This window comes from Sapajus apella, unplaced genomic scaffold (genome assembly GCF_009761245.1).
Source record: "Sapajus apella isolate SASKATOON/1434 unplaced genomic scaffold, GSC_monkey_1.0 scaffold141, whole genome shotgun sequence".
NCBI lineage: Eukaryota > Metazoa > Chordata > Mammalia > Primates > Cebidae > Sapajus > Sapajus apella.
This window is the reverse complement of record NW_022437081.1, coordinates 60,475-82,684: the sequence shown is the minus strand read 5'-3', so window position 1 is coordinate 82,684 and position 22,210 is coordinate 60,475. Positions and strand designations below refer to the sequence as shown.

General features: G+C 39.7%; 1 protein-coding gene across 3 annotated transcripts; it reads right to left on the bottom strand.

Moving 5' to 3' along the window:
- Positions 1–283: 283 nt before the first annotated feature.
- Positions 284–21,972, bottom strand: ZNF449 (zinc finger protein 449). 3 transcript variants are annotated; one of them, XR_004264470.1, is made up of 7 exons: positions 21,877–21,972; positions 21,408–21,484; positions 19,261–19,714; positions 17,399–17,603; positions 3,608–3,721; positions 1,981–3,413; positions 284–1,835 (listed from the first exon to the last, which is right to left on the bottom strand). XR_004264470.1 is itself a non-coding variant. In XM_032264011.1 (6 exons), the coding sequence occupies exons 3-6, from the start codon at positions 19,612–19,614 to the stop codon at positions 2,530–2,532; spliced, it is 1,557 nt and encodes a 518-aa protein (XP_032119902.1). In that variant the 5' UTR covers positions 19,615–19,714; positions 21,408–21,484; positions 21,877–21,972; the 3' UTR covers positions 284–2,529. The 3 variants fall into 3 exon arrangements, 2 of the variants coding, with proteins under 2 accessions (XP_032119902.1, XP_032119903.1); XM_032264011.1 differs by having other exon boundaries at positions 284–3,413; XM_032264012.1 differs by lacking the exon at positions 21,408–21,484 and having other exon boundaries at positions 284–3,413; positions 21,877–21,946.
- Positions 21,973–22,210: the final 238 nt, after the last annotated feature.

Genomic DNA, 22,210 nt, shown 5'->3' with positions numbered 1-22,210 from the left:
GAATATTAGACATTCTCTACCTCGTAAAAATCTAGTCAAGTATATTTGCTATAAATAAGAGGGAGGATGCAATTCATATTACGATTGCAACTAACCCTACTTGCCCAAAATAGACTGTATTAAATGCTAAAAATGATGCATAATCACAGTGCCATGATTGCAGAGAGAAAAGTGATTCCAACTTGGGATGAGGACAGGAGTCAACTGCCATGCTTGTTGCCACTGTTCAGGGAAAGAAGCTCTAAGTTGTTCGAATAATTAATTAGTGCAAGTGAAGCAGGAAGAGCATATACATTTCCGCTTTATTAAAATATTGCATAAATACAGAGCAGTTGGGCACATCCATTCTAAGGCACTGTTCTGGTTTGAATGCAATTCCACAAGAGAGAAAAGAGAAGCCATTACATTCTGTATTTTTCATCTCTACATTCAGACTCCTCCATATTACATGTTTATTGCTACTGGGATATCTATTTGAGCCCCAGACTTATAGCAGCATCATACAGGGACCTGGATGACAAGAACTAAAGATACATCCTGGGTCTAGCAATTGGTATAATTGGCACTTAATTACAAACTCTCTTGCATTGTTCACTACCTGTTTCCCAACTTTTGTTTAACTAAAAATATTATAAAATCTTTATGAGCATGACCCATTAATTATATTTCTTTACTAGCTTCCACTAAGCCTAGAACAGCACTAGTTAGGCACATAGTAGATACCCCCCAAAGTACTTATATCACTTTCAAGAACTTCAATGGAACAGAAGAGATATACTTTCCCTAACTGCAGTTTAAGGAAAGGGCAACTGAATATCTTCATAAAGGGAAAATGCTTGAATGTTCTGTTTCCTGTATTTTATAACAAGGAACTAGGCTCAATGAATATTTTCATGTTTTAACAGCTTTAACTGACAATTAGAAGTCTTCCCTTGCTTCAGGAATTTGAGCTGTCACCATGATTACATGAGAACATTTACAGAAGTAGCAGTGTGTGTGTGTGTGTGTGTGTGTGTGTGTGTGTGTGTGTGTGTGTGTAATTGTAAGTAAAACTCAAAGAGGTTGAGAATCACTGGGCAACTTATAAATTATCTGAATTAGTGATCCTCACCTTCTTAAAGTGATATGTGTGTGTGTGTGTGTGTATGTGTGTGTGTAAATATAAGTAAAATTCAAGAATGCTGAGAATCACTAGGCAACTTAAAAATTATCCAAATTAGTGACCCTCACCCCCTTAAGGTAGCATGTGTGTGTATGTGTGTGTGTGTCTCTGTGTGTGTTACACATATTCATATATATTTAAAGAATTTTTCATAACACCCTTAAAACAACTGGAGATAACTAGGCTTGGGAGCAACATAACTATACTGATAGCTATAGAAATATCTGTTTAAGGCAGTGTGTTCCAAGAGATATTCGCAGAATATTAGTTCTGTAGGTTATTATTGGGTATATGAAAAAGTTTCTGGGTCGAATAAAACATTCAGCCAAAAGAGGTGCTTTTTCTCTCTTTTCTAGAGGATCTCTCAGAGATTCTCATATGCTGATGTGCACTATCAATCTAAGAAGGCGAAACAGCAGGAAGCAATTCCCACACATATTTGCAGAATATCTAACAGAACTAAGTATTCTATGACGCATACGTAGTGAGACGCTGAATTAAAGAACAGGTAAAATTTTAAAAAGTACTGAAAGACACATGATTGAATACCAAAGGAGAGTGAAATACCAAAGGAGAGCAAAAAACACTGGTTCTTCAGTCAATCTAAATTAAATTAGATTCTGCTTGTACAATTTCAATTGCCAAATGGATTGTTCCAGACATACAGCTTATTCTGTGAATAAAATAAATTACCAAATTAGTACTCTGCACAAACTGCTGACTGAGCATACTAGCAAACTGCAAAATTCACAAGTAAAGGTTAAAATCTTAATTTCCTTAAACATAAAAAATTTCAGTGGAAGTAACCCAGTTCTTACCAGGCAAATGACATCGCCTTCATCCTTGTGTTCCTGACACATTTTTATTGTTTGACAAAATTCATTGTCTCCTTTCTTGTCACATGAGACACATCTAAAGCTTTGAATGAATATAATCATCTTTAATACTGACAGCAGAATAACTATAGTACTGCTATAATCAATATGTCTGATAGACATGTTTATCCACTATGTTGACTCTACCTCTAAAAGGATTGTCATAATTTATATGCTTTATGTTTACACCTATAATACAGTTGTCTTGGAACACAAAATTTTTCATTATAATAAAAAAAGAAGAGTTGTGCAGACAGAAGAAATCAAATCTAAGAAAAATCACAAGAGTTAGATAAATACTCTAGAATTCATATATCTTGGAAAATGGGTTTTAAAAATAGCAAAAAAACAAAAACAAAAACAAAATGCTGTTCTATGTTCTTATAAGCTCAAAGGCTCAAATAAAAGCTTCCAAGACAAACAGTCTGCTGCGGTTTAAGATTTTTTTGAGTTAGTGTCAATTTGTGTAGGACCTGTTTCCCTTAGCAATTCTTAAAGAAGTCCTCTAAAGTGAGTGACCTGGTGCATAATAAGGCCTGCTCTCTGTCTGAAGCTTTTAGAACAATGAGTACACTTGTATGGCTTCTCCCCTGTGTGGATTCTTAAATGAATAACGAGGCTTGGTCTCTGTCTAAAACTTTTCCCACAATAATTACATTTAAAAGGTCTCTCTTCAGTATGTGTTCTCTGGTGCAAAGTAAGAGCTGTCAGTCGACTAAAACTTTTCCCACAATTATGACATCTATGAGGTTTTTCACCTGTATGAGTTTTCAGATGTCTTTTAAGACTTGATCCATGACAAAAACTTTTCCCACACTCAAGACATTTATATGTTTCTTCTTCAGAATGGGTTCTCTGGTGCCCTATAAGATGTGAGCGCCGAGTGAATCGCTTTTTACATACAGTGCATTCATAGGGTCTCTCCCCTGTATGAAGTCGTTGGTGTCTATAGAGGTCTGAACTACGAAGGAATCTTTTGCCACATTCAGGGCATTTGTGAGGTTCTTCTCCTGAATGAATTCTCTGATGTCCAGTAAGTTGTGACTTCCGAGCAAAACACTTTCCACACTGAGGACATCGGTGAGGTTTCTCTCCTGGGCTCTTTTTCTTATGGGGTTTAGGATTGAGAGGTTCTTCCAAGTTGGAGTTCTCAGGTGTCTGTCCCAGAGTGGGGTTCTGCTCATCTACCAGTTTTGCTAAATCTGTCTGTAAATCCTCTGGGGGACTTTCCCATTGATTTTCTAACTGTACATAGTCTTTTTGCAAAATGGGACCCTGAAGAGCATTCCCCTCTAAAGTTACAATAAATGGATACATAGTGTCCATTTTTTTCTGTTTTGAAGCATCTTCTTCATTTTCTATCCCCATCTCAAAACCTGAGAGAAGAAATAGAAACTGCATTTGATATTGTGTTCCATGGAGAAAAGAAAGTGAAGGAAAATGAAGAGTTATATTAAACCAGTAGTAGGAACATATAAATTCCTAAATAGAATTCCAAACTCTTTATTTTTATTTAGGTTGAATTTTTATTTTTTTTCTTCCCGTAGTATATCAAAGAACAATTACTTACCTATCTTGGAATCAAGTAATTGTTTCATTTCTTTAGAATCCTGTAATTCCTTCACCCATGGCTCTTCTCTATTCTCCAATGAGAAGTTCACATCAAGCTTTGGTAATGGATATCCTGGCCAGAAGAAAGATGAGAAGCATTACAGTTTGGCTCATCAAAGGTTTTTCCAAAATTTAGGCTGATTTCTTGGACACATAGCCTCTTAGTATCTACTTCTCCATTACTATTACTTCACCTGAGTCTCTTACAATAATCTTTTCTTTAAAAGTTAAAAGCAAAATGAAAACGAGGCTGTGTTCAATTCAAAGCTATTCTCTATCTGGAAGGTGAGTGAATAAATTCTGTGCTGAAATCAATGCACTAAATCATGTCAGCATCTATTTTGATACTAGATTTGCTTAGGTTCAAGCTAAAATATAAAGTAAATTTCGTAAAGTTTTGCCATATTAGTACTGGGGAACACTGCTATTGAGTGCCAAACAAAGAGAGAGAGAGCTTAAAGTAGGAGTTAAAGTGTTTACTGGAACAATTCCAGTGGAGTCTTTTGAATTTAAATGAAAATTGAACTGGGTTGAAACTATCAAATGCAGTATTTATGTTTGTTTCAACTGAAGTGGATTCTCTTAAAATTAGCCCAAATGACTATTAGCAAAATCAGTATTTATGTTTGTTTCAGCTGAAGTCTAGAAGTGGCTTCTCTTAAAATTAGCCCAAATGACTTATACAGGTGAAAATGACTATTAGCCAAAATGACTACCAAATAGTATTTCAAAGTGTCAATCTAAGGACAATCAGGTGATGTTTCTAACCACTCACTTTCCCCTTGTCTGACCATCCCTCTCCTCATTGACAGCTGGTATTGTTTACATCCTCTTTTCTAAGCCTGTTCTTTTCCTCCTTTACCTCTGGTCAAGTTTACTGGTCTTCAATGAAATGTGAGCTGTAAATTACTAATGTGATATCTAAATGTAGGCTGATGTTTAAATATTAGTATTATTAAAATGACACTAGGAATTTAGTTTGACTAATGTTAATCTGAAGGAAAATTTAAACTCTAGAACATTATATTCAAGACAGAGGAAGTGAACTAAAATACCTTGTGTTACTTTTTCATAAAAAAAAAAAAAATTCTTTTCAAGATTAAGAAACAAAAGATGAATTACAAATAAAGTGCTGTTTAAATTCACTATTTTTTTTTTTCATTTCGATTTCAAAGCTAAGAGTGAAATTACAAGGTAATATGAAACAGGTAAAATAAAATTGAAAGTCATAGATCAAAAGAAAGCTGCTGTGAAATAAAAGATGGAGTTTCAGTTGAAACTTGGAATAGGAGAGAGTAGCAAAGGCTTAGGTACAAAATACTGACTTATAACCTAAATGTATGGTAATTTGAATCCACATGACAAAGCAGCATAAGTAAAAATAATTACGTAATTAGAAAAGACAGTATAAATGAAAATTACTGCTTCTTTCCTTTGTTAAAAGATTTAAAATACAACTGTATAAAATATGTATATAGTGTATTATTGGGCATACAACATATAGAAATGTAATATATTTCCCAGTAACAGCAGAAATGAGGTGTGTAACAGCAAACTGTATGGGGCTAAAGAAATGACTCTAGTTGATAACTCAAATCCACAGGAATAAATGAAGAAAACCAGAAATTATAAAAAATGTTAATATAACAAAAGTTATAATGTATATTTATTTTCCCTTCTTCTTTCAGCTTCTTAAGAGTCTTAAATTAGCAAGGAAGATCCAAGATGGCCGTTTAGGAACAGCTCAGAGTTGCAGCTCCCAATGAAAGTGCAGAGGGTGAGTGGATGCCGCATTTTTATTGCCCATGAACCAGGAGATTCCCAGGCGGAGGAGCCCCATGAGTCGCCAGCGCAGCTGTTTTGGCTGGCACAGTTCTTTTGGTCAGCACGGCTGCTTTGCCGTGCGCGGCTGCTTTGTCAGCGCCCCGCCGGTGGTTCTCCGTACAAAATACACTGGTCCGGGTGCCATTTTGGCTGATGATTGGAGACCTGGGAAGTCGCCCATTCATCTGATTAAAGAGGGGACTGAACAGGGAGCCAGGCCAGGAGATTCCTAGGCAAAAAAAGCGCCATGAATCTCAGCACCGCTGTTTAAGCCGGTGCAGCGAGTTGCCGCACGGGAAGTCACACAGATCCCGGTGCCCTTTCAACAGGCGACTGGGATAGAGTCGACTGTTCAACTAAAAAAGAAAAAAAAAGGCTCTGAGGCAGGGAGCCAGGTGATCAGGCACGGCTGGTCCCACCCCCACAAAAGAATAGCAATCAGAAACTCTCTGGATTGAGAGTTTCACAGCAAGCGCAGCTGAACCTGCGACGGTCCAGCTCTGTGGGGGAGTGGCCACCGTCATTACCAACGCACTCCACCACTAGAAGCAGCCTGCCGTTGCCAAGGCAACCCGCCATTGCTGAGGCTGCCTGCCATTGCCAAGGCAACCCGCCGTTGCCAAGGTAACCTGCCATTACAGAGAGAGTCAGCCAATACAGAGGTGGGCAACCATTGCCAAGGCAGTTCTAACTACACCCATATAAATGAGACTGCAGGGAAGTTTACATGGCAGCTGGGCCGAGCCGACAGCAGCTCAGGAAAGCCTCTGCAGGCAGACAGTGACCAGGCTGCCTCCTTGCTGGGCAGGGCAGCCCTGGAAAAAACAAAGGCAGCAGCACAACAGAAACTCATAAATAAAGCTCTAACTCCCTGGGACAGAGCACCTGGCAACAAAAAGCAGTTTATGAGTTCTGCTGCAGCAGATCTAAACGTACCTGCCCAGTAGCTCTGAATGAACAACAGAGCTCACAGCTCAGCACCTGAGCTCCTCCTATAAAGGGAAGACTGTCTCCTCAAGCAGCTCCCTGACCCCCATATATCCAAAGAGTCACCTCATAAAGGAGAGATCAGACTGACATTTGGCGGGTATCCTTCTGGGACAAAGATAGCAGAAGAAGAAACTGGTAGCAACCCTTACTGTTCTGCAGCTACTGCAAGTGATTCCCAGGCAAGCAGGGTCTAGAGTGCACCTCAGCAGTCCTACGGCAGAGGGGCCAGACAGTTAGAAGGAAAACTAAGAAACAGAAATAACTTCATCATCAACAAACAAAACGTCCACTCAGGGACCCAATCTGAAAGTCAGCAACTACAAAGACGACAGGTAGATAAATCCATAAAGATGGGAAGAAACCAGCGCAAAAAGGATGAAAACACCCGAAACCAGAGCACCTCTTCTCCTACAAGGGATCACAACTCCTCACCAGCAAGGAAACAAGGTTGAATGGAGAACGAGTGTGATGAAACGACAGAATCAGACTTTAGAAGGTGGGTAGTAAGAAACTTCTGTGAACTAAAAGAATATGTTCTAACCCAATGCAAAGAAACTAAGAACCTTGAAAAAAGATTTGACGAAATGCTAATGAGAATGGACAAATTAGAAAGGAATATAAGTGAATTGATGGAGCTGAAAAACACAACACGAGAACTTCGCGAAGCATGCACAAGTTTCAACAGCCGAATTGACCAAGCAGAAGAAAGGATATCAGAGGTCGAAGATCAACTCAATGAAATCAAACAAGAAGGCAAGAATAGAGAAAAAAGGGTGAAAAGGAATGAACAAAGTCTCCAAGAAATGTGGGACTATGTGAAAAGACCTAATCTACGTTTGAAAGCTGTACCTGAATGCGATGAAGAGAATGAATCCAAGCTGGAAAATACTCTTCAGGACATTATCCAGGAAAACTTCCCCAACCTAGCAAGGCAGGCCAATATTCAAGTCCAGGAAATACAGAGAATACCACAAAGGTCTTCCTCACAAAGAGCAACTCCAAGGCAGATAATTGTCAGATTCACCAGGGTTGAAATGAAGGAGAAAATACTAAGGGCAGCCAGAGAGAAAGGTCGGGTTACCCTCAAAGGGAAGCCCATCAGACTCACAGCAGATCTCTCAGCAGAAACCCTACAAGCCAGAAGAGAGTGGGGGCCAATATTCAACATCCTTAAAGAAAAGAACTTTCAACCCAGAATCTCATATCCAGCCAAACTAAGCTTCATAAGTGAAGGAAAAATAAAACCCTTTGCAAACAAGCAAGTACTCAGAGATTTCGTCACCACCAGGCCTGCTTTACAAGAGCTCCTGAAAGAGGCCCTACACATATAAAGGAACAACCAGTACCAGTCACTCCAAAAACATGCCAAATGGTAAAGAGCATCAACACAATGAAGAATCTGCATCAACTAATGGGCAAAACAGCCAGATCACACCAAAATGGCAGTATCAAATTCACACATAACAATATTAACCCTAAATGTAAATGGACTAAATGCCCCAATCAAAAGACACAGACTGGCAAAGTGGATAAAAAGCCAAAACCCATCGGTGTGCTGTTTCCAGGAAACCCATCTCACATGCAAAGGATACACAAAGGCTCAAAATAAAGGGATGGAGGAAGATTTACCAAGCAAATGGAGAGCAAAAAAAAGCAGGAGTTGCAATTCTCATCTCTGATAAAATAGACTTTAAAGCAACAAAGATCAAAAGAGACAAAGAAGGACATTACATAATGGTAAAAGGATCAATGCAACAAGAAGAGCTAACAATCCTAAATATATATGCACCCAATACAGGAGCACCCAGATACGTAAGGCAAGTTCTTAATGACTTACAAAGAGACTTAGATTCCCACACAACTTTAGTGGGAGACTTTAACACTCCATTGTCAATATTAGACAGATCAACCAGACAGAAAATTAACTAGGATATCCAGGACTTGAACTCAGACCTGGATCAAGCAAACCTAATAGACATTTACACAACTCTTCACCCCAAATCCAAAGAATATACATTCTTCTTGGCACCACATCACACCTACTCTAAAATTGACCACATAATTGGGAGTAAATCACTCCTCGGCAAATGCAAAAGAACAGAAATCATAGCAAACAGTCTCTCAGACCACAGTGCAATCAAGTTAGAACTCAGAATTCAAAAACTAACTCAGAACCACACAGCTTCATGGAAACTGAATAACTAGCTCTTGAATGTTGAATGGATAAACAATGAAATGAAGGCAGAAATAAAGATGTTCTTCAAAACCAACAAGAATGAAGACACAACATACCAGAATCTCTGGGACACATTTAAAACAGTCTCTAGAGGAAAATATATAGCAATAAGTGCCCACATGAGAAGCAAGGAGAGATCTAAAATTGACACCCTATTGTCAAAATTGAAAGAGCTAGAGGAGCAAGATCAAAAAAACTCAAAACCTAGCAGAAGACAAGAAATAGCTAAGTCAGAGCAGAACTGAAAGAGATAGAGACAGAAAAAAACCCTTCAAAAAATCAATAAATCCAGGAGCTGGTTTTTTGAAAAGATCAACAAAATAGACCACTAGCCAGATCAATAAAAAAGAAAAGAGAGAATAGCCAAATTGATGCAATAAAAACTGATAAAGGGGATATCACCACAGATTCCTCAGAAATTCAAACCATCATCAGAGATTATTACAAACAACTCTATGCACATAAACTAGTAAACCTGGAAGAAATTGATAAATTCCTGGACACTTGCCTCCTCCCAAGCCTAAACCAGGAAGAAGCCGAAACCCTGAACAGACCCATAACAAGGTCTGAAGTTGAGGCAGCAATTAAGAGCTTACCACCCAAAAAAAGCCCAGGGCCAGACAGGTTCACAGCTGAATTATGCCAGACATACAAAGAGGAGCTGGTACCATTCCTTCTGAAACTATTCCAAATAATACAAAAAGAGGGAATCCTTCCCAAATCATTTTATGAGACCAACATCATCCTGATTCCAAAACCCGGCAGAGACTCAACAAGACAAGAAAACTTCAGGCCAATATCCATGATGAACATAGATGCAAAAATCTTCAATAAAATACTGACAAGCCGACTGCAACAGCACATCAAAAAGCTTATCCACCATGATCAAGTAGGCTTCATCCCAGGGATGCAAGGCTGGTTCAACATACGCAAGTCTATAAACGTAATTCACCACATAAACAGAACCAAAGACAAAAACCACATGATTATCTCAATTGATGCAGAGAAGGCCTTTGACAAAATTCAACAGCCCTTTATGCTAAAAACCCTCAACAAGTTAGGATTGATGGAATGTATCTCAAAATAATAAAAGCTATTTACGACAAACCAACAGCCAATATCATACTGAATGGGCAAAAACTGGAAGCATTCCCCTTGAAATCTGGCACTAGACAAGGATGCCCTCTCTCACCACTCCTATTCAATATAGTACTAGAAGTTCTTAGCCAGAGCAATCAGGCAAGAAAAAGAAATAAAGAGTATTCAAATAGGAAAGGAGGAAGTCAAATTGTCTCTATTTGCAGACGACATGATTGTATATCTAGAAGAACCCATTGTCTCAGCCCCAAATCTCCTGAAACTGATATGCAACTTCAGCAAAGTCTCAGGATATGAAATCAATGTGCAAAAATCACATGCATTCCTATACACCAATAACAGACTTAAAGAGAGCCAAATCAAGAACAAACTTCCATTCACAATTGCCACAAAGATAATAAAATACCTAGGAATACAACTAACAAGGAACGTAAAGGACCTTTTCAAGGAGAACTATGAGCCACTGCTCAACGAAATAAGAGAGGACACAAACAGGTGGAGAAACATTCCATGTTCATTGTTAGGAAGAATCAATATCGTGAAAATGGCCATACTGCCCAAAGTAATTTACAGATTCAATGCTATCCCCATCAAGCTACCAATGACCTTCTTCACAGAACTGGAAAAAAACACCTTAAACTTCATATGGAACCAAAAGAGAGCCCGCATAGCCAAGTCAATTCTAAGCAAAAAGAACAAAGCGGGAGGCATCACACTACTGGACTTCAAACTATACTACAATGCTACAGTAATCAAAACAGCATGGTACTGGTACCAAAACAGAGAAATAGACCAATGGAACAGAACAGAGGTCTCGGAGGCAACACAACATATCTACAACCATCCGATCTTTGACAAACCAGACAAAAATAAGCAATGGGGAAAGGATTCCCCGTTTAATAAATGGTGTTGGGAAAACTGGCTAGCCATGTGCAGAAAGCAGAAACTGGACCCCTTCCTGACACCTTACACTAAAATTAACTCCAGTTGGATTAAAGACTTAAACATAAGACATAACACCATAAAAACCCTAGAAGAAAAAATAGGCAAAGCCATTCAGGACATAGGCGTAGGCAAGGACTTCATGACCAAAACACCAAAAGCATTGACAACAGAAGCCAAAATAGACGAATGGGACCTAATCAAACTCCACAGCTTCTGCACAGCAAAAGAAACAGTCATTAGAGTGAATCGGCAACCAACAGAATGGGAAAAAATTTTTGCCGTTTACCCATCTGACAAAGGGCTGATATCCAAAATTTACAAAGAACTAAAACAGATTTACAAGAAAAAAACTAACAAGCCCATTCAAAAGTGGGCAAAGGATATGAACAGACACTTTACAAAAGAAGATATTCATGAGGCCAACAAACATATGAAAAAATGCTCATCATCACTGGTCATCAGAGAAATGCAAATCAAAACTACATTGAGATACCATCTCACGCCAGTTAGAATGGCGATCATTAAAAAATCTGGAGACAACAGATGCTGGAGAGGATGTGGAGAAATAGGAACACTTTTACACTGCTGGTGGGAGTGTAAATTAGTTCAACCATTGTGGAAGACAGTGTGGTGATTCCTCAAGGACCTAGAAATAGAACTTCCATTTGACCCAGCAATCCCATTACTGGGTATATATCCAAAGGATTATAAATCGTTCTACTATAAGGACACGCACACACGAATGTTCATTGCAGCACTGTTTACAATAGCAAAGACCTGGAACCTACCCAAATGCCCATCGACGATAGACTGGACAGGGAAAATGTGGCACATATACACCATGGAATATTATGCAACCATCAAAAACGATGAGTTTGTGTCCTTTGTAGGGACATGGATGAACCTGGAAACCATCATTCCCAGCAAACTGACAGAAGAGCAGAAGATGAAATACCGCATGTTCTCACTCATAGGCGGGTGTTGAACAATGAGAACACACGGACACAGGGAGGGGAGCACTACACACTGGGGTCAGTTGGGGGGAAATAGGGGAGGGACGGTGGGGGGTGGGGAGCTGGGGAGAGATAGCAAGGGGAGAGATGCCAGAGGTAGGTGATGGGGAGGAAGGCAGCAAATCACACTGTGACGTGTATACCTATGCAACAATCTTGCATGTTCTTCACATGTACCCCAAAACCTAAAATGCAATAAAATAAATGGGGAAAAAAAACATTTTTGATGTAACAGATATGATAGTAATATCACAAAGAAAGGAAAAGGGAATAGAGCTACATAGGAGAAACGTTTCTATATCTCACTGGCATTAAGTTAGTATAACTCTAAAACCAATGATAAGATGTAGTTGGTAAATCCTAGAGAAACCACTAAAGAAATAACTTAAAAATAATAAAATTATTAAAGTAAAATATTACATGAGAAATATTTACTTAATGAAAAAGAAAGAAGTAAAAGAGGGATAGCGGAACAAAAATGACTTGAGTCATATGGAAAACAAAAAGCAAAGTGGCAGATATAAATCCAACCGCATCAAAAATAAAATTAAATGTAAATAGATTAAATCATTCCATATAAAAGCACAGAAGGTCTGAGTGGATTGAAAAGAAAAGATCCACCTATACACTGTGTATAAGAGGTACACTTTAGATTCAAAGATACAAACAGATTGAATGTAAAGGGATGGAAAAAGATATATCATACAAGTAGCAACCACAAGACAGCCAGTCAAAATAGACATTAAAACAAACAAACAAAAAACCTGTTACTAAGATATACAGGATCATTTTATAATGATAAAAATATCAATCCATCAGGAAGATATAACAATTATAATCATGTGTGCACCTAATTACTGTGTACTGAAATATATAAAACAAAACCTGACAAAAATAGTACAAGAACTAGATAATTCAACAACAGTAGTGAGACACTTCAATAACTCCTTGCACTATTAGATAGAAAATCTAGGCAGAAGATCAACAATACAAGATGTAGAAAATAATATAATCCAACTAAACATAACAGATATTCATAGAACAATCCACCCAACAACAGCATTCTATACATTCTTCACAAGTGCACATAGAAAGTTCTCTAGTACAGACAAGATGCTACAGCATAACACAAGTGCTCTGAAATTTAAAAAGATCACAATTATAGGGTATATTTTTCTACAAAAATGGAATGAAATTAGAAATAAATAACAAAGAAATTTGGAACCTTCAAAAATATGTGAAAATTATACAACACACTCCTAAGTTACCAATCAAAGATGTCAAAAGGGAAATTAGAAATATTTTGGGATAAATGAAAATAAACATACTGCATACAAAATATAAAGGATATATTTAACATACTGCTTAGAAGAAAATTTATAACTCTGAATGCCTATATTAAAAAGGAAGAAAAACTCAAACTAATTACCTATTCTTCCAAGTTACAGTACTGTGAAAGGAGCAAAGTAAACCATAAACAACCAGAAAGAAGGAAACAACAAAGATTAGAATAGAATTTAATGAAATAGCAAATTGTAAAACAGCAGAGGAAGGCATTGAAATCAAGGTTGGTTATTTAAAAACATCAACAAAGTTAATAATCCTTGAGAGACTGGCCAAGAGAAGAGGAGAGAAAATTCAAATAACTACAATCGAAAACAAAGGTGGGGGTATTACTATTAAACTTACAGAAATAAAAAGGAGGGATCAGTACAGTGGCTCACACCTTTAATCCCAGCACTTCAGGAGGCTGAGGTAAGCAGACTGCTTGAACCCAGGAGTGCAAGATCGGCCTGGGCAACATGGCAAAACTTTGTTTCCACAAAAAATAGCCAGGAGTGGTGCTGTATGCCTGTAGTCCCAGCTACCTGGGAGGCTGAGGTGGGAGGATCACCTAAGGTTGAGGTTGCAGTGAACTGAGATCATGCCACTGTACTCTGGCCTGGATGACCGGCCAAAGAGAGAGAGAGAGAGAGAGAGAGAGAGAGAGAGAGAAATAGAAATGATTATAAAGGAATACTATGAACAAATTGTATGAAAATAAGTTAGATAAATAAAATTAAAATGGACAAATTACTAGAAATACACAGTAATCAAAGTGACTCAAGAAGAAATAGAAAATCTGAATAGGCCTATAACAAGTAAAGAGACTTAATTAGTAATACACACCCCCCTCCTCACCCACCCACAAAAGGCCAAAGCACCGATGGCTTCACTGGTGAATTCTGTCAAATATTTAAAAAAGCAAAACCAAGTCTACATAATCTCCTCCTGAAAAACAGAAGAAAATGGAATACTTTCCAAATCACTTTACTGGCATTAGGAAACAAATATATGTTAATACAATAGAATTGGGAGTCTAGAAATAAGCCTTTACACGTACAGTGAATTGATTTTCGATAAAAGTACCAAAAACATTCAAGAAAGAATAGTCTCCTCAACAAATGGTGCTGGCACAACTGAATAGCCACATGCACAAGAACGATGTTGATCTCCCATGTCATATCACATAACAAAAATTCATTCAAAATACATCAATGACCTAAAGGTAAGAGATAAATTCATAACATTCTTAGAAGGAAGCATAGGTATAAATCTTCGTGATCTTGGATTAGACAATGGTTTCTTAAATATGACATCTAAAGCACAAGTGACAAAAGAAAAAGATAGCAATTCTTCACAAATACTTCCAAAAAATAGAAGAGGAGGAAAGGATTCCTAACTCATTCTATGAGGCAGTTATTACCCTGATAACAAAGCTATATGAAGGCAGGACCAGAAAAGGAAACTACACAACAAAATCTCCTATGAGGGCCGGGCGCGGTGGCTCAAGCCTGTAATCCCAGCACTTTGGGAGGCCGAGGCGGGTGGATCATGAGGTCAAGAGATCGAGACCATCCTGGTCAACATGGTGAAACCCCGTCTCTACTAAAAATACAAAAATTCAGCTGGGCATGGTGGCGTGTGCCTGTAATCCCAGCTACTCAGGAGGCTGAGGCAGGAGAGTTGCCTGAACCCAGGAGGCGGAGGTTGCGGTGAGCCGAGATCGCGCCATTGCCCTCCAGCCTGGGTAACGAGCGAAACTCCGTCTCAAAAAAAAAAAAAAAAAAAAAAAAAAAAAAAAATCTCCTATGAATATGGATGTAAAAATCTTCAAGAAAATACTAGCAAACTGAATCCAGCAACATATAATAAGAATCGTGCATCAAAACCAAGTGGTGTTTATCCCAGGAATGCAAAATTGATTTAGCATTCAAAAATTAAGGTAATACCCCATTACAATAGAATGACAAGTAACAAAATATCACATGATCATCTCAATAAATGAAGAAAAAAAACATTTGACAAAATTGATCAGTTTCCTGATAAAAATACTCAAATTAGGAATAGAAAGAAACTTTCTCATCCTGATAAAAAGAATCTAGGAAAGACCTTCAGCTAACATCATAAGTAATGGTGAAAGACTAAACACAGTTCCTCTGAGATCAGGAACAAGACTCGATGCCCACTCCGGTCACTTGTATTTGACATTGTACTGGAGGTTCTAGGCAGAGCAACTAAGAAAACAAAAAGAAATGAAAGGTATCTAGGTTGGAATGTAAGAAATAAAATTCTCACGTGCTATACTAATTCCCATGAGAACTGACTGTTAAAAAGAGCCTGGCACCTCCCTCCTCTCGTCTCCTCTCGCTATACGGCCTGCACATGCCAGCTCCCCTTTGCCTTCTGCCATGCGTGGAAGCTTCCTGAAGCCCTCACCAGAATCAGATGCAGGCACTATGCTTCTTGTACAGCCTGCAGAACTGTGAGTCAATTAGATCTCTTTACTTAACAAACTACCCAAGCCTCAGTTATTCCTTGATAGTAACACAAATGGACAAAGACAGTGCAGTACTTCCATAAAAATAGACATGTAGATCAACAAAATAGAAATGAGAATCCAGCAATAAAACCATATACCTGTGGTCAACTGATTTTGAAAAGGATTTCAAGGATATTCAATATAAAAGGAATAGCCTTTTCAACAAATAATGCTGAGACACCTGGATGTCCACATGAGAAAAAAAAATATTATTTGGATCTCTATCTCATTAACTTATATAAAAGTTAATGAAAATTAGATCAAACTCTTAGATGTAAGAGCTAAAATTATAAAACTGTTAGGTGAAAACATAGGGGAAAATTTTTGTGACCTTGGATTAGGCAATGGTTACTTAGATAAGACATCAAAAGCACAAACAACAAAAGAAAAAACAATTACATTTGATTTCATCAAAATGAAAAAATCTTTTGTATTACAAAGGACACTATCAAGAAAGTGAAATGGGAGAAGATATTGGCAGATCATATGTCTAATAAGGGACTTTTATCTAGAATACACAGTTGACCATTGAACAACATGTGTTTGAACTGCACAAATACACTTACAAGCAGATTTTCTTCCACCTCTGCCACCCCTGAGACAGCAAGATTAACCTCTCCTCTTCCTCTTCCTCCTTAGCCTACTCAATGTGAAGACGATGAGGATGAAGACCTTTATAATGATCCACTTCCACTTAATGAATAGTAAATATATTCTCTTCCTTATGATTTTCTTAATAATGTTTTCTTTTCTCTAGCTTACTTACCATAAGAATATAGTATATGACACATATAACATACAAAATATGTGTTAATGGACCACTGATGTTATTGGTAAGGCTTCCAGTCAACAGCAGGCTAGTAACATGATGTGGAAAGGGAGCACTGAGCTAGTTATGGATGGATCATATATAACTTGGATAACTCTCAACTTATTTTCATTTTTATGTGTCTTCTGTGGTCTCAGTATTTAATAGGCTCTTGAATGTGCCAACATGTTAAAACTGCCTGGAGGAGTGAGGGGAGAGGATTCTGGCCACAGCTGGGCCAAAGCTTTAATGCGAGGGGTAGAAGAGGTACAGGGAACACTGGGTAAGAACATCTCAGTGGGGAATAAAATATAGGAGCACCCGGACTACGTGATCCTGCTGCCTTTCTCCACTTGGACTTTCTCCTTCTAGAACTAACCCCTGTGGTGTCCGGGCCAGTGGTTCTCAAACTTTAGTGCGTGTAGCACTCACCTGCAGAGCTTGCTAAACATGCACCCTTGGTGTTCATGCTGTGAATGGTCTGCTTACTACAGTTTGAGAAACACTGTAATATGTAACAGGTTTTTATTTAATGAGGCAGATATTTCCTTTAGACTGTGGTAAGCGGTTGATCTTACAGGATCTAAAGAGACTATATTACTAAAGTATTAAGTTTGAATAAGGCTCTGATGTCATAAAAGCAACTGAGGCCCTTGAGGCCCACAACATCACAGCTCCTGTTGATTAAAATTGGGCTGAGAAATTATTCCTTATCCAGAATCCAAACTCCCATAGTTTTCCTATGTAATATTCTTGATCAAAAGACTCCTTATCAGGGTCATTAGCTTAAAGGATTCCTAATCCCAGGATTCTATCCAAAGTGCTTTGTTACCTACTATTCGCAGAGAGATTTCTTCTTCTTCTTTGAGTGGTCCATTTCCATTAAGTAATTAGTATTTCTAACCCAACCCCAACCCTTGAGAGTTCCTGAACTCTCAAAACAGAAACGAAAGGAGAGAAATCCCTTGCCTTACCAGGGTCTAGAAAGGGCTGACATTCTCCAGCAGCACCGTAGTTCAGCTCCTGTGGCCCTGCCTGTGGAATCCATGCCTCTGCTACTGGGGCCTCCTGGGCAGGTGCCATTACCTGGAGTGCAGGTGACTCTAGGTGCATGGTTGGTGGTATGTGTGCTGTTCCCACTGGTGCCAGTTCTTCCAAGAGCATGTCATGCATATCAACCTGGAGGAAATGCCAGAACCATCACTCTCAAGTCTAGACCAGCAGTGCCCGGTAGAATTGTATGAGAATCATGCATGTAATTTTAAATTTTCTACTGGCCATATGAATAAATTTTTTAAAAAGGCCAATTTTAATAGTACGTATTAATCCAATGCAAACAATCAGCATTTCAACATGTAATTAATATGAACAATTATTAGTGAGATATTTCACCTACTTTTTTCATACCAAGTCTTCTGCATGTGGTGTGTATTTCATACTTACAGCAGATCTCAATTTGCATTGGCCATATTTCAAGTGCTCAAGAGCTGTACATGACTAGAAGTGACTGTATTCGGCAGCAAATGTCTAGACCACATGAAGATAAAATCTTATATAGTAAACAAAACCAAGGAGACAGAGAAAGGAAGGGTAACCACCAACCCAAGTACCCTAGGGAGACAGAAAGCCTCAGAAGACTACTGTTCAGGAGCCCTGAAGCTAACAGCTCCTGCAGCGAACCCCCATAGACAAGACTGGAACATCCCTGATGCCCCTCTGGAAGATCCTGCTCCCTTTTCCCAAAGATACTGCCCTCTCTCAGTCATGGAACTTCTGAAAAGAGGCTTTGCACAGTCATTCTGAATGGCAGATAGTGCCACTGCACCCATGGGGAGTTTTGAATATGCTGACAGGTGGTAGTTATCAGAATTTAATGGAACATAACGTATAACGCAGAATTGTTCCAGGTCTCTACCAAGTGTGGAATGTCCCACTCAAACATTCATGTGAGTAAAAAGAACGTGTCAAGAACTCCACCCTGTTGGTCAAATAAGTACAATCGTTTGCTTTGTTTTGCATAGTTTCAGCACAAATAAAATTTTCTAGGAATACAGTACTGTGAAAAGCAAAGACTACACTGCTTATTGTTCAGATTTACCAAGAGTCGTATGCCACTTTGGAAAATCACATGATGAGCAGCAACACTGTTCGTAGTACTTGAGCTGTATCAGTCTGAATTTCTGGCTGTTCCATTCACAGTGATTCTAAGCATAGATTTAAGCATCTGATAACTTCATGACATTTGGTCAGGCCCAGGCATATATGTGCACAAATCCCTATCAGTTTATAACAAACTATGTTTCTTTTCCTTTATATTCCTTCTAGACTTGACTCAGGTTTGGCAAACTTTATCCAAATAGTAAATATTTTAGGGTCTGTGGGCCACATTCACTGTCAGTTCTTCTCCTTCTTCCTGTTCTTTTTCCAATGACCTTTTAACAAGGTAAAAACCATTATGTACAGAGTACAGAGAAACAGGCTATGGCTTATGTACAGAGTACAGAGAAACAGACTACGGCTAGAACTGGCCTTCAGGCCATGGAGCAATTTACTAATGTTTTGAGTTGATTTATGTGGGTAGATTATGTTGTCTATGAATTTCATTTGTGCATAGGAAAGTGGACATTATAAACCATTTGTTATAGAAAGGCAATTAAGTCTGATAGAGTTAAAAGCACTGACTCATTTGCTGACTTCAGCAGAAGAGAAAAAGGAAAAGGACTCTGGAGAAATCTTGAGGCTGGGGAATGACACAGAGACAAATGTGTGGTCTACTCTCAGCTGCCTCAGCTACTTCCTGAGGACCAATCACAAAGATCCTATATTCTTTTCTTACCTGCTGCTCTGGTATCTCAAGTTCTCTCTGTAAGTCTTCTATGAGTGACACAACTCTTTCTCTATTCTCTGGGCAGTGCTCCCTCACCCAGGTCTCTATCTCTGTGGGCAAGATAGTTAGGAATTGCTCCAACACTAGCAGCTCCAGGATTTGTTCCTTAGAGCGCATCTTTGGCTTCAGCCATTGACAGCAAAGCTCCCAGAGTTTGTTAAATGCTTCATGAGGCCCAGCTGCTTCTCTGTACTGGAACTGCCTGAAGCGCTGACGGAAGACTTCACAGTCAGTATCATACTCTTGAAACACAGAGCCTTGATTCAAGGATGCCTGGATTGCACAACCCAAGGCCACAGCCATCTCCCACTTCCAGCAGTTTACAGTTTATCTGGAGCCTCACTTATCAGATTCCGATTTGCTTCTCTCCGAAATTGTTGCGGTGGGAGGGAGCCACCTACAGCTGAGGACCGAATAAAATGAGAAACGAGAAACAGGAGTGGTCACAAGAGGGCTTACTTACCTTCATTAACTTCTTTTTTACCAAAGACCTAAAGTGGTTCATGATATTTCTCTTGGTTTTGAGAATCTGATGAATCAGACTCACTTCCTAGAAAAATACACATACGTACTATTCTCCATCTAGTTTCAAAAGTTTATAAAAATCTCAAAGCTCATCTATGGACCTTGTAGAACTGTGCTTGCTGTCCAATATGGTAGCCAACAGCCCCATATGACACTTTAAGTTTAGTCAAAAATTTAGTTTCTCAGTAATATTAGCTAAATTTCAAATGCTTAATAGACATCACTGCTAAAGGTCTAAAGATCTGCTTTAGAATTCCATGATCCCAGGCTAAGGACCCTGAATTTATTAAAAAATGAACCCTTATAAATCTGTTGGCATTTAATCCCATCCCAATTTAATTCCAACTGTCATGTGTTTCTCAATATATGTAGATCTCAATAGAAATGGAGAAGGAATACTAATACTTCCAACAAATCTTTGAAAGTCCATCTAGCTTTAAGTACCTGCTAAAAGCCTTCAATCAAAGTGAACTTAGGTAGAGCCATGGTTTGCAAAGGCAGCAAATTGTCCATCTCTCATTCTTGTCCTCCTGAAGTCTGTGCAATTCCCCCAGCAACCCCATGCCATTCCTTCCCCACTCCCCTCCACCATAGCATTCCAGGAGGATCTCCTATGTGAGAAATACACTGCAATAGGGAGGCCATTAGGAATTTGTTATGCATTCCTAACAAAAGGATATTTATTAAGTTCATGCTATGTGCCAGTTACTGTTCTAAGCATTCTACATAGATTAGTCAATTAACGCTCACCCAAGCTTAGGAACTAGGTACTAGTATTATCCCCTGGATACAGATGAGGGAATTGAGGTTTGAGGCTTAGGGAGATCGAGCAACTTGTGTAAGGTCACATGGAAAATGCCAGAGGGAACTGGTGATTAGGTCAAAATCTACATTCTCCAGCAATCAAAAGGTCTAAAAACATCAAAATGTTCTTAGTGTAGTCTTTGCAGTCACAGAGATAGTCACACACATGTTTCTACAGGTCTCAAGATCTTTATCTGCCAATGTGCCATGGGTCCTCTCTCTCTGCATTTGCTGAGACAGCTGCTGTAGTTGCCCTCTTCTCTAGAGAGGATTCAAGGGGAAAAAAATACTCATGACTCTCTTCCTACCCAGTCAAACCAAATCAGCACTCTGTCCTCTTATCCCCCTTTACCATGATGGTAGGCTGACTTTAGCAGATCGATTTAGATATGATAACCTGCTAGCTGTGTGACCCTGACATCCAGTGCCTCTGTAACATGAAGATAATCATAGCATGTACTTCATAAAATGTTCAGCATGGATCCAATTGCATGAAAAGCAATTAGCAGCGTGCCTGGCACAGAGGAAGCACTCAATTAAAATTTATTGCTTGTCAGGAGTCATTTCTAGGGAGCCTCTATTTCCCAGAGTTTAGGCACCTAACCGTTGCTGGAGGGCATCCAGGAACTGTGCTGTTTTTGGATCTGGACCCACCCGTTAATCCGCTCCAGCCTCACAGCTGGCCAGCCCTTCCCTGACTGACCCAAAACCTTCCACCACGTCTACCAGGGAACTGACCCTCCGGGTTTCATTTGATGGACCCTTACCAGAGAAACGTTCATTTCACTATGGCAGCAGTGATTTCTCTCCAAACCTTCTCATAGAGAATCCACCCTCATAGGGCCTATAAGGAAAGCGATGTGTGTGAAGAGAGCAGTCGAGGAACGGCAAGAGTGACACGTCCCTGAAAAGTCTAAAAGCTGGTACAAAATCGGATGCTAGCGTCTCGGGCAACGGCCTCTGTTTGGTCTTGGGCGACGAAGTCCAGCCGCCTGGAGGGGAGTTCCCAGCTAGGGAGGACTCCCGGGAAGGCCCGGTCGGGTCGCAGGGAGTGGCGGAGGAGACCCTGGCTGGATAGGGGCCCGCCGCCCACCAGTCCTCCCGACTCCCGCCGCCCGGGACACAGCTGGAATCACCCAGTTGGGATGGCACCGGCCAGGGAAAGGTGCCCCGCTACCCGCGCCCGCACCCGTACCCCAGGGAACGGCCACGCCCTCTGGCCGCTCCGGGACTCACCGCCTCAGCGCCCACGGTTCTCCCAAGCTCACCGGCAACTGCCCAGGGCGCAGGCGCGGGGCTGCACTGAGGACTACGTCTCCCGGCAAGCCACACGTCGCCCGCCGCGCTGTGCGCCTACAGGGATGCTGACGTGGGAGGGGCTGGGACTCTTCCTGGTTTCCAATCAGCCTCAAGCTGTTTTGGAAAGGCTCCCGTTTCCTGTTTAAGCGCTTCTTAGTCCCAGGGTGTTGGGTGGGGCGAACCCCGGGTCGTGATCCAAGTGAGCGCTTCTCCTCCTTCAGTCTTGGAGTAACTGGAGCGGGTGGGGACCACCTTTAAATCTGTTATGACC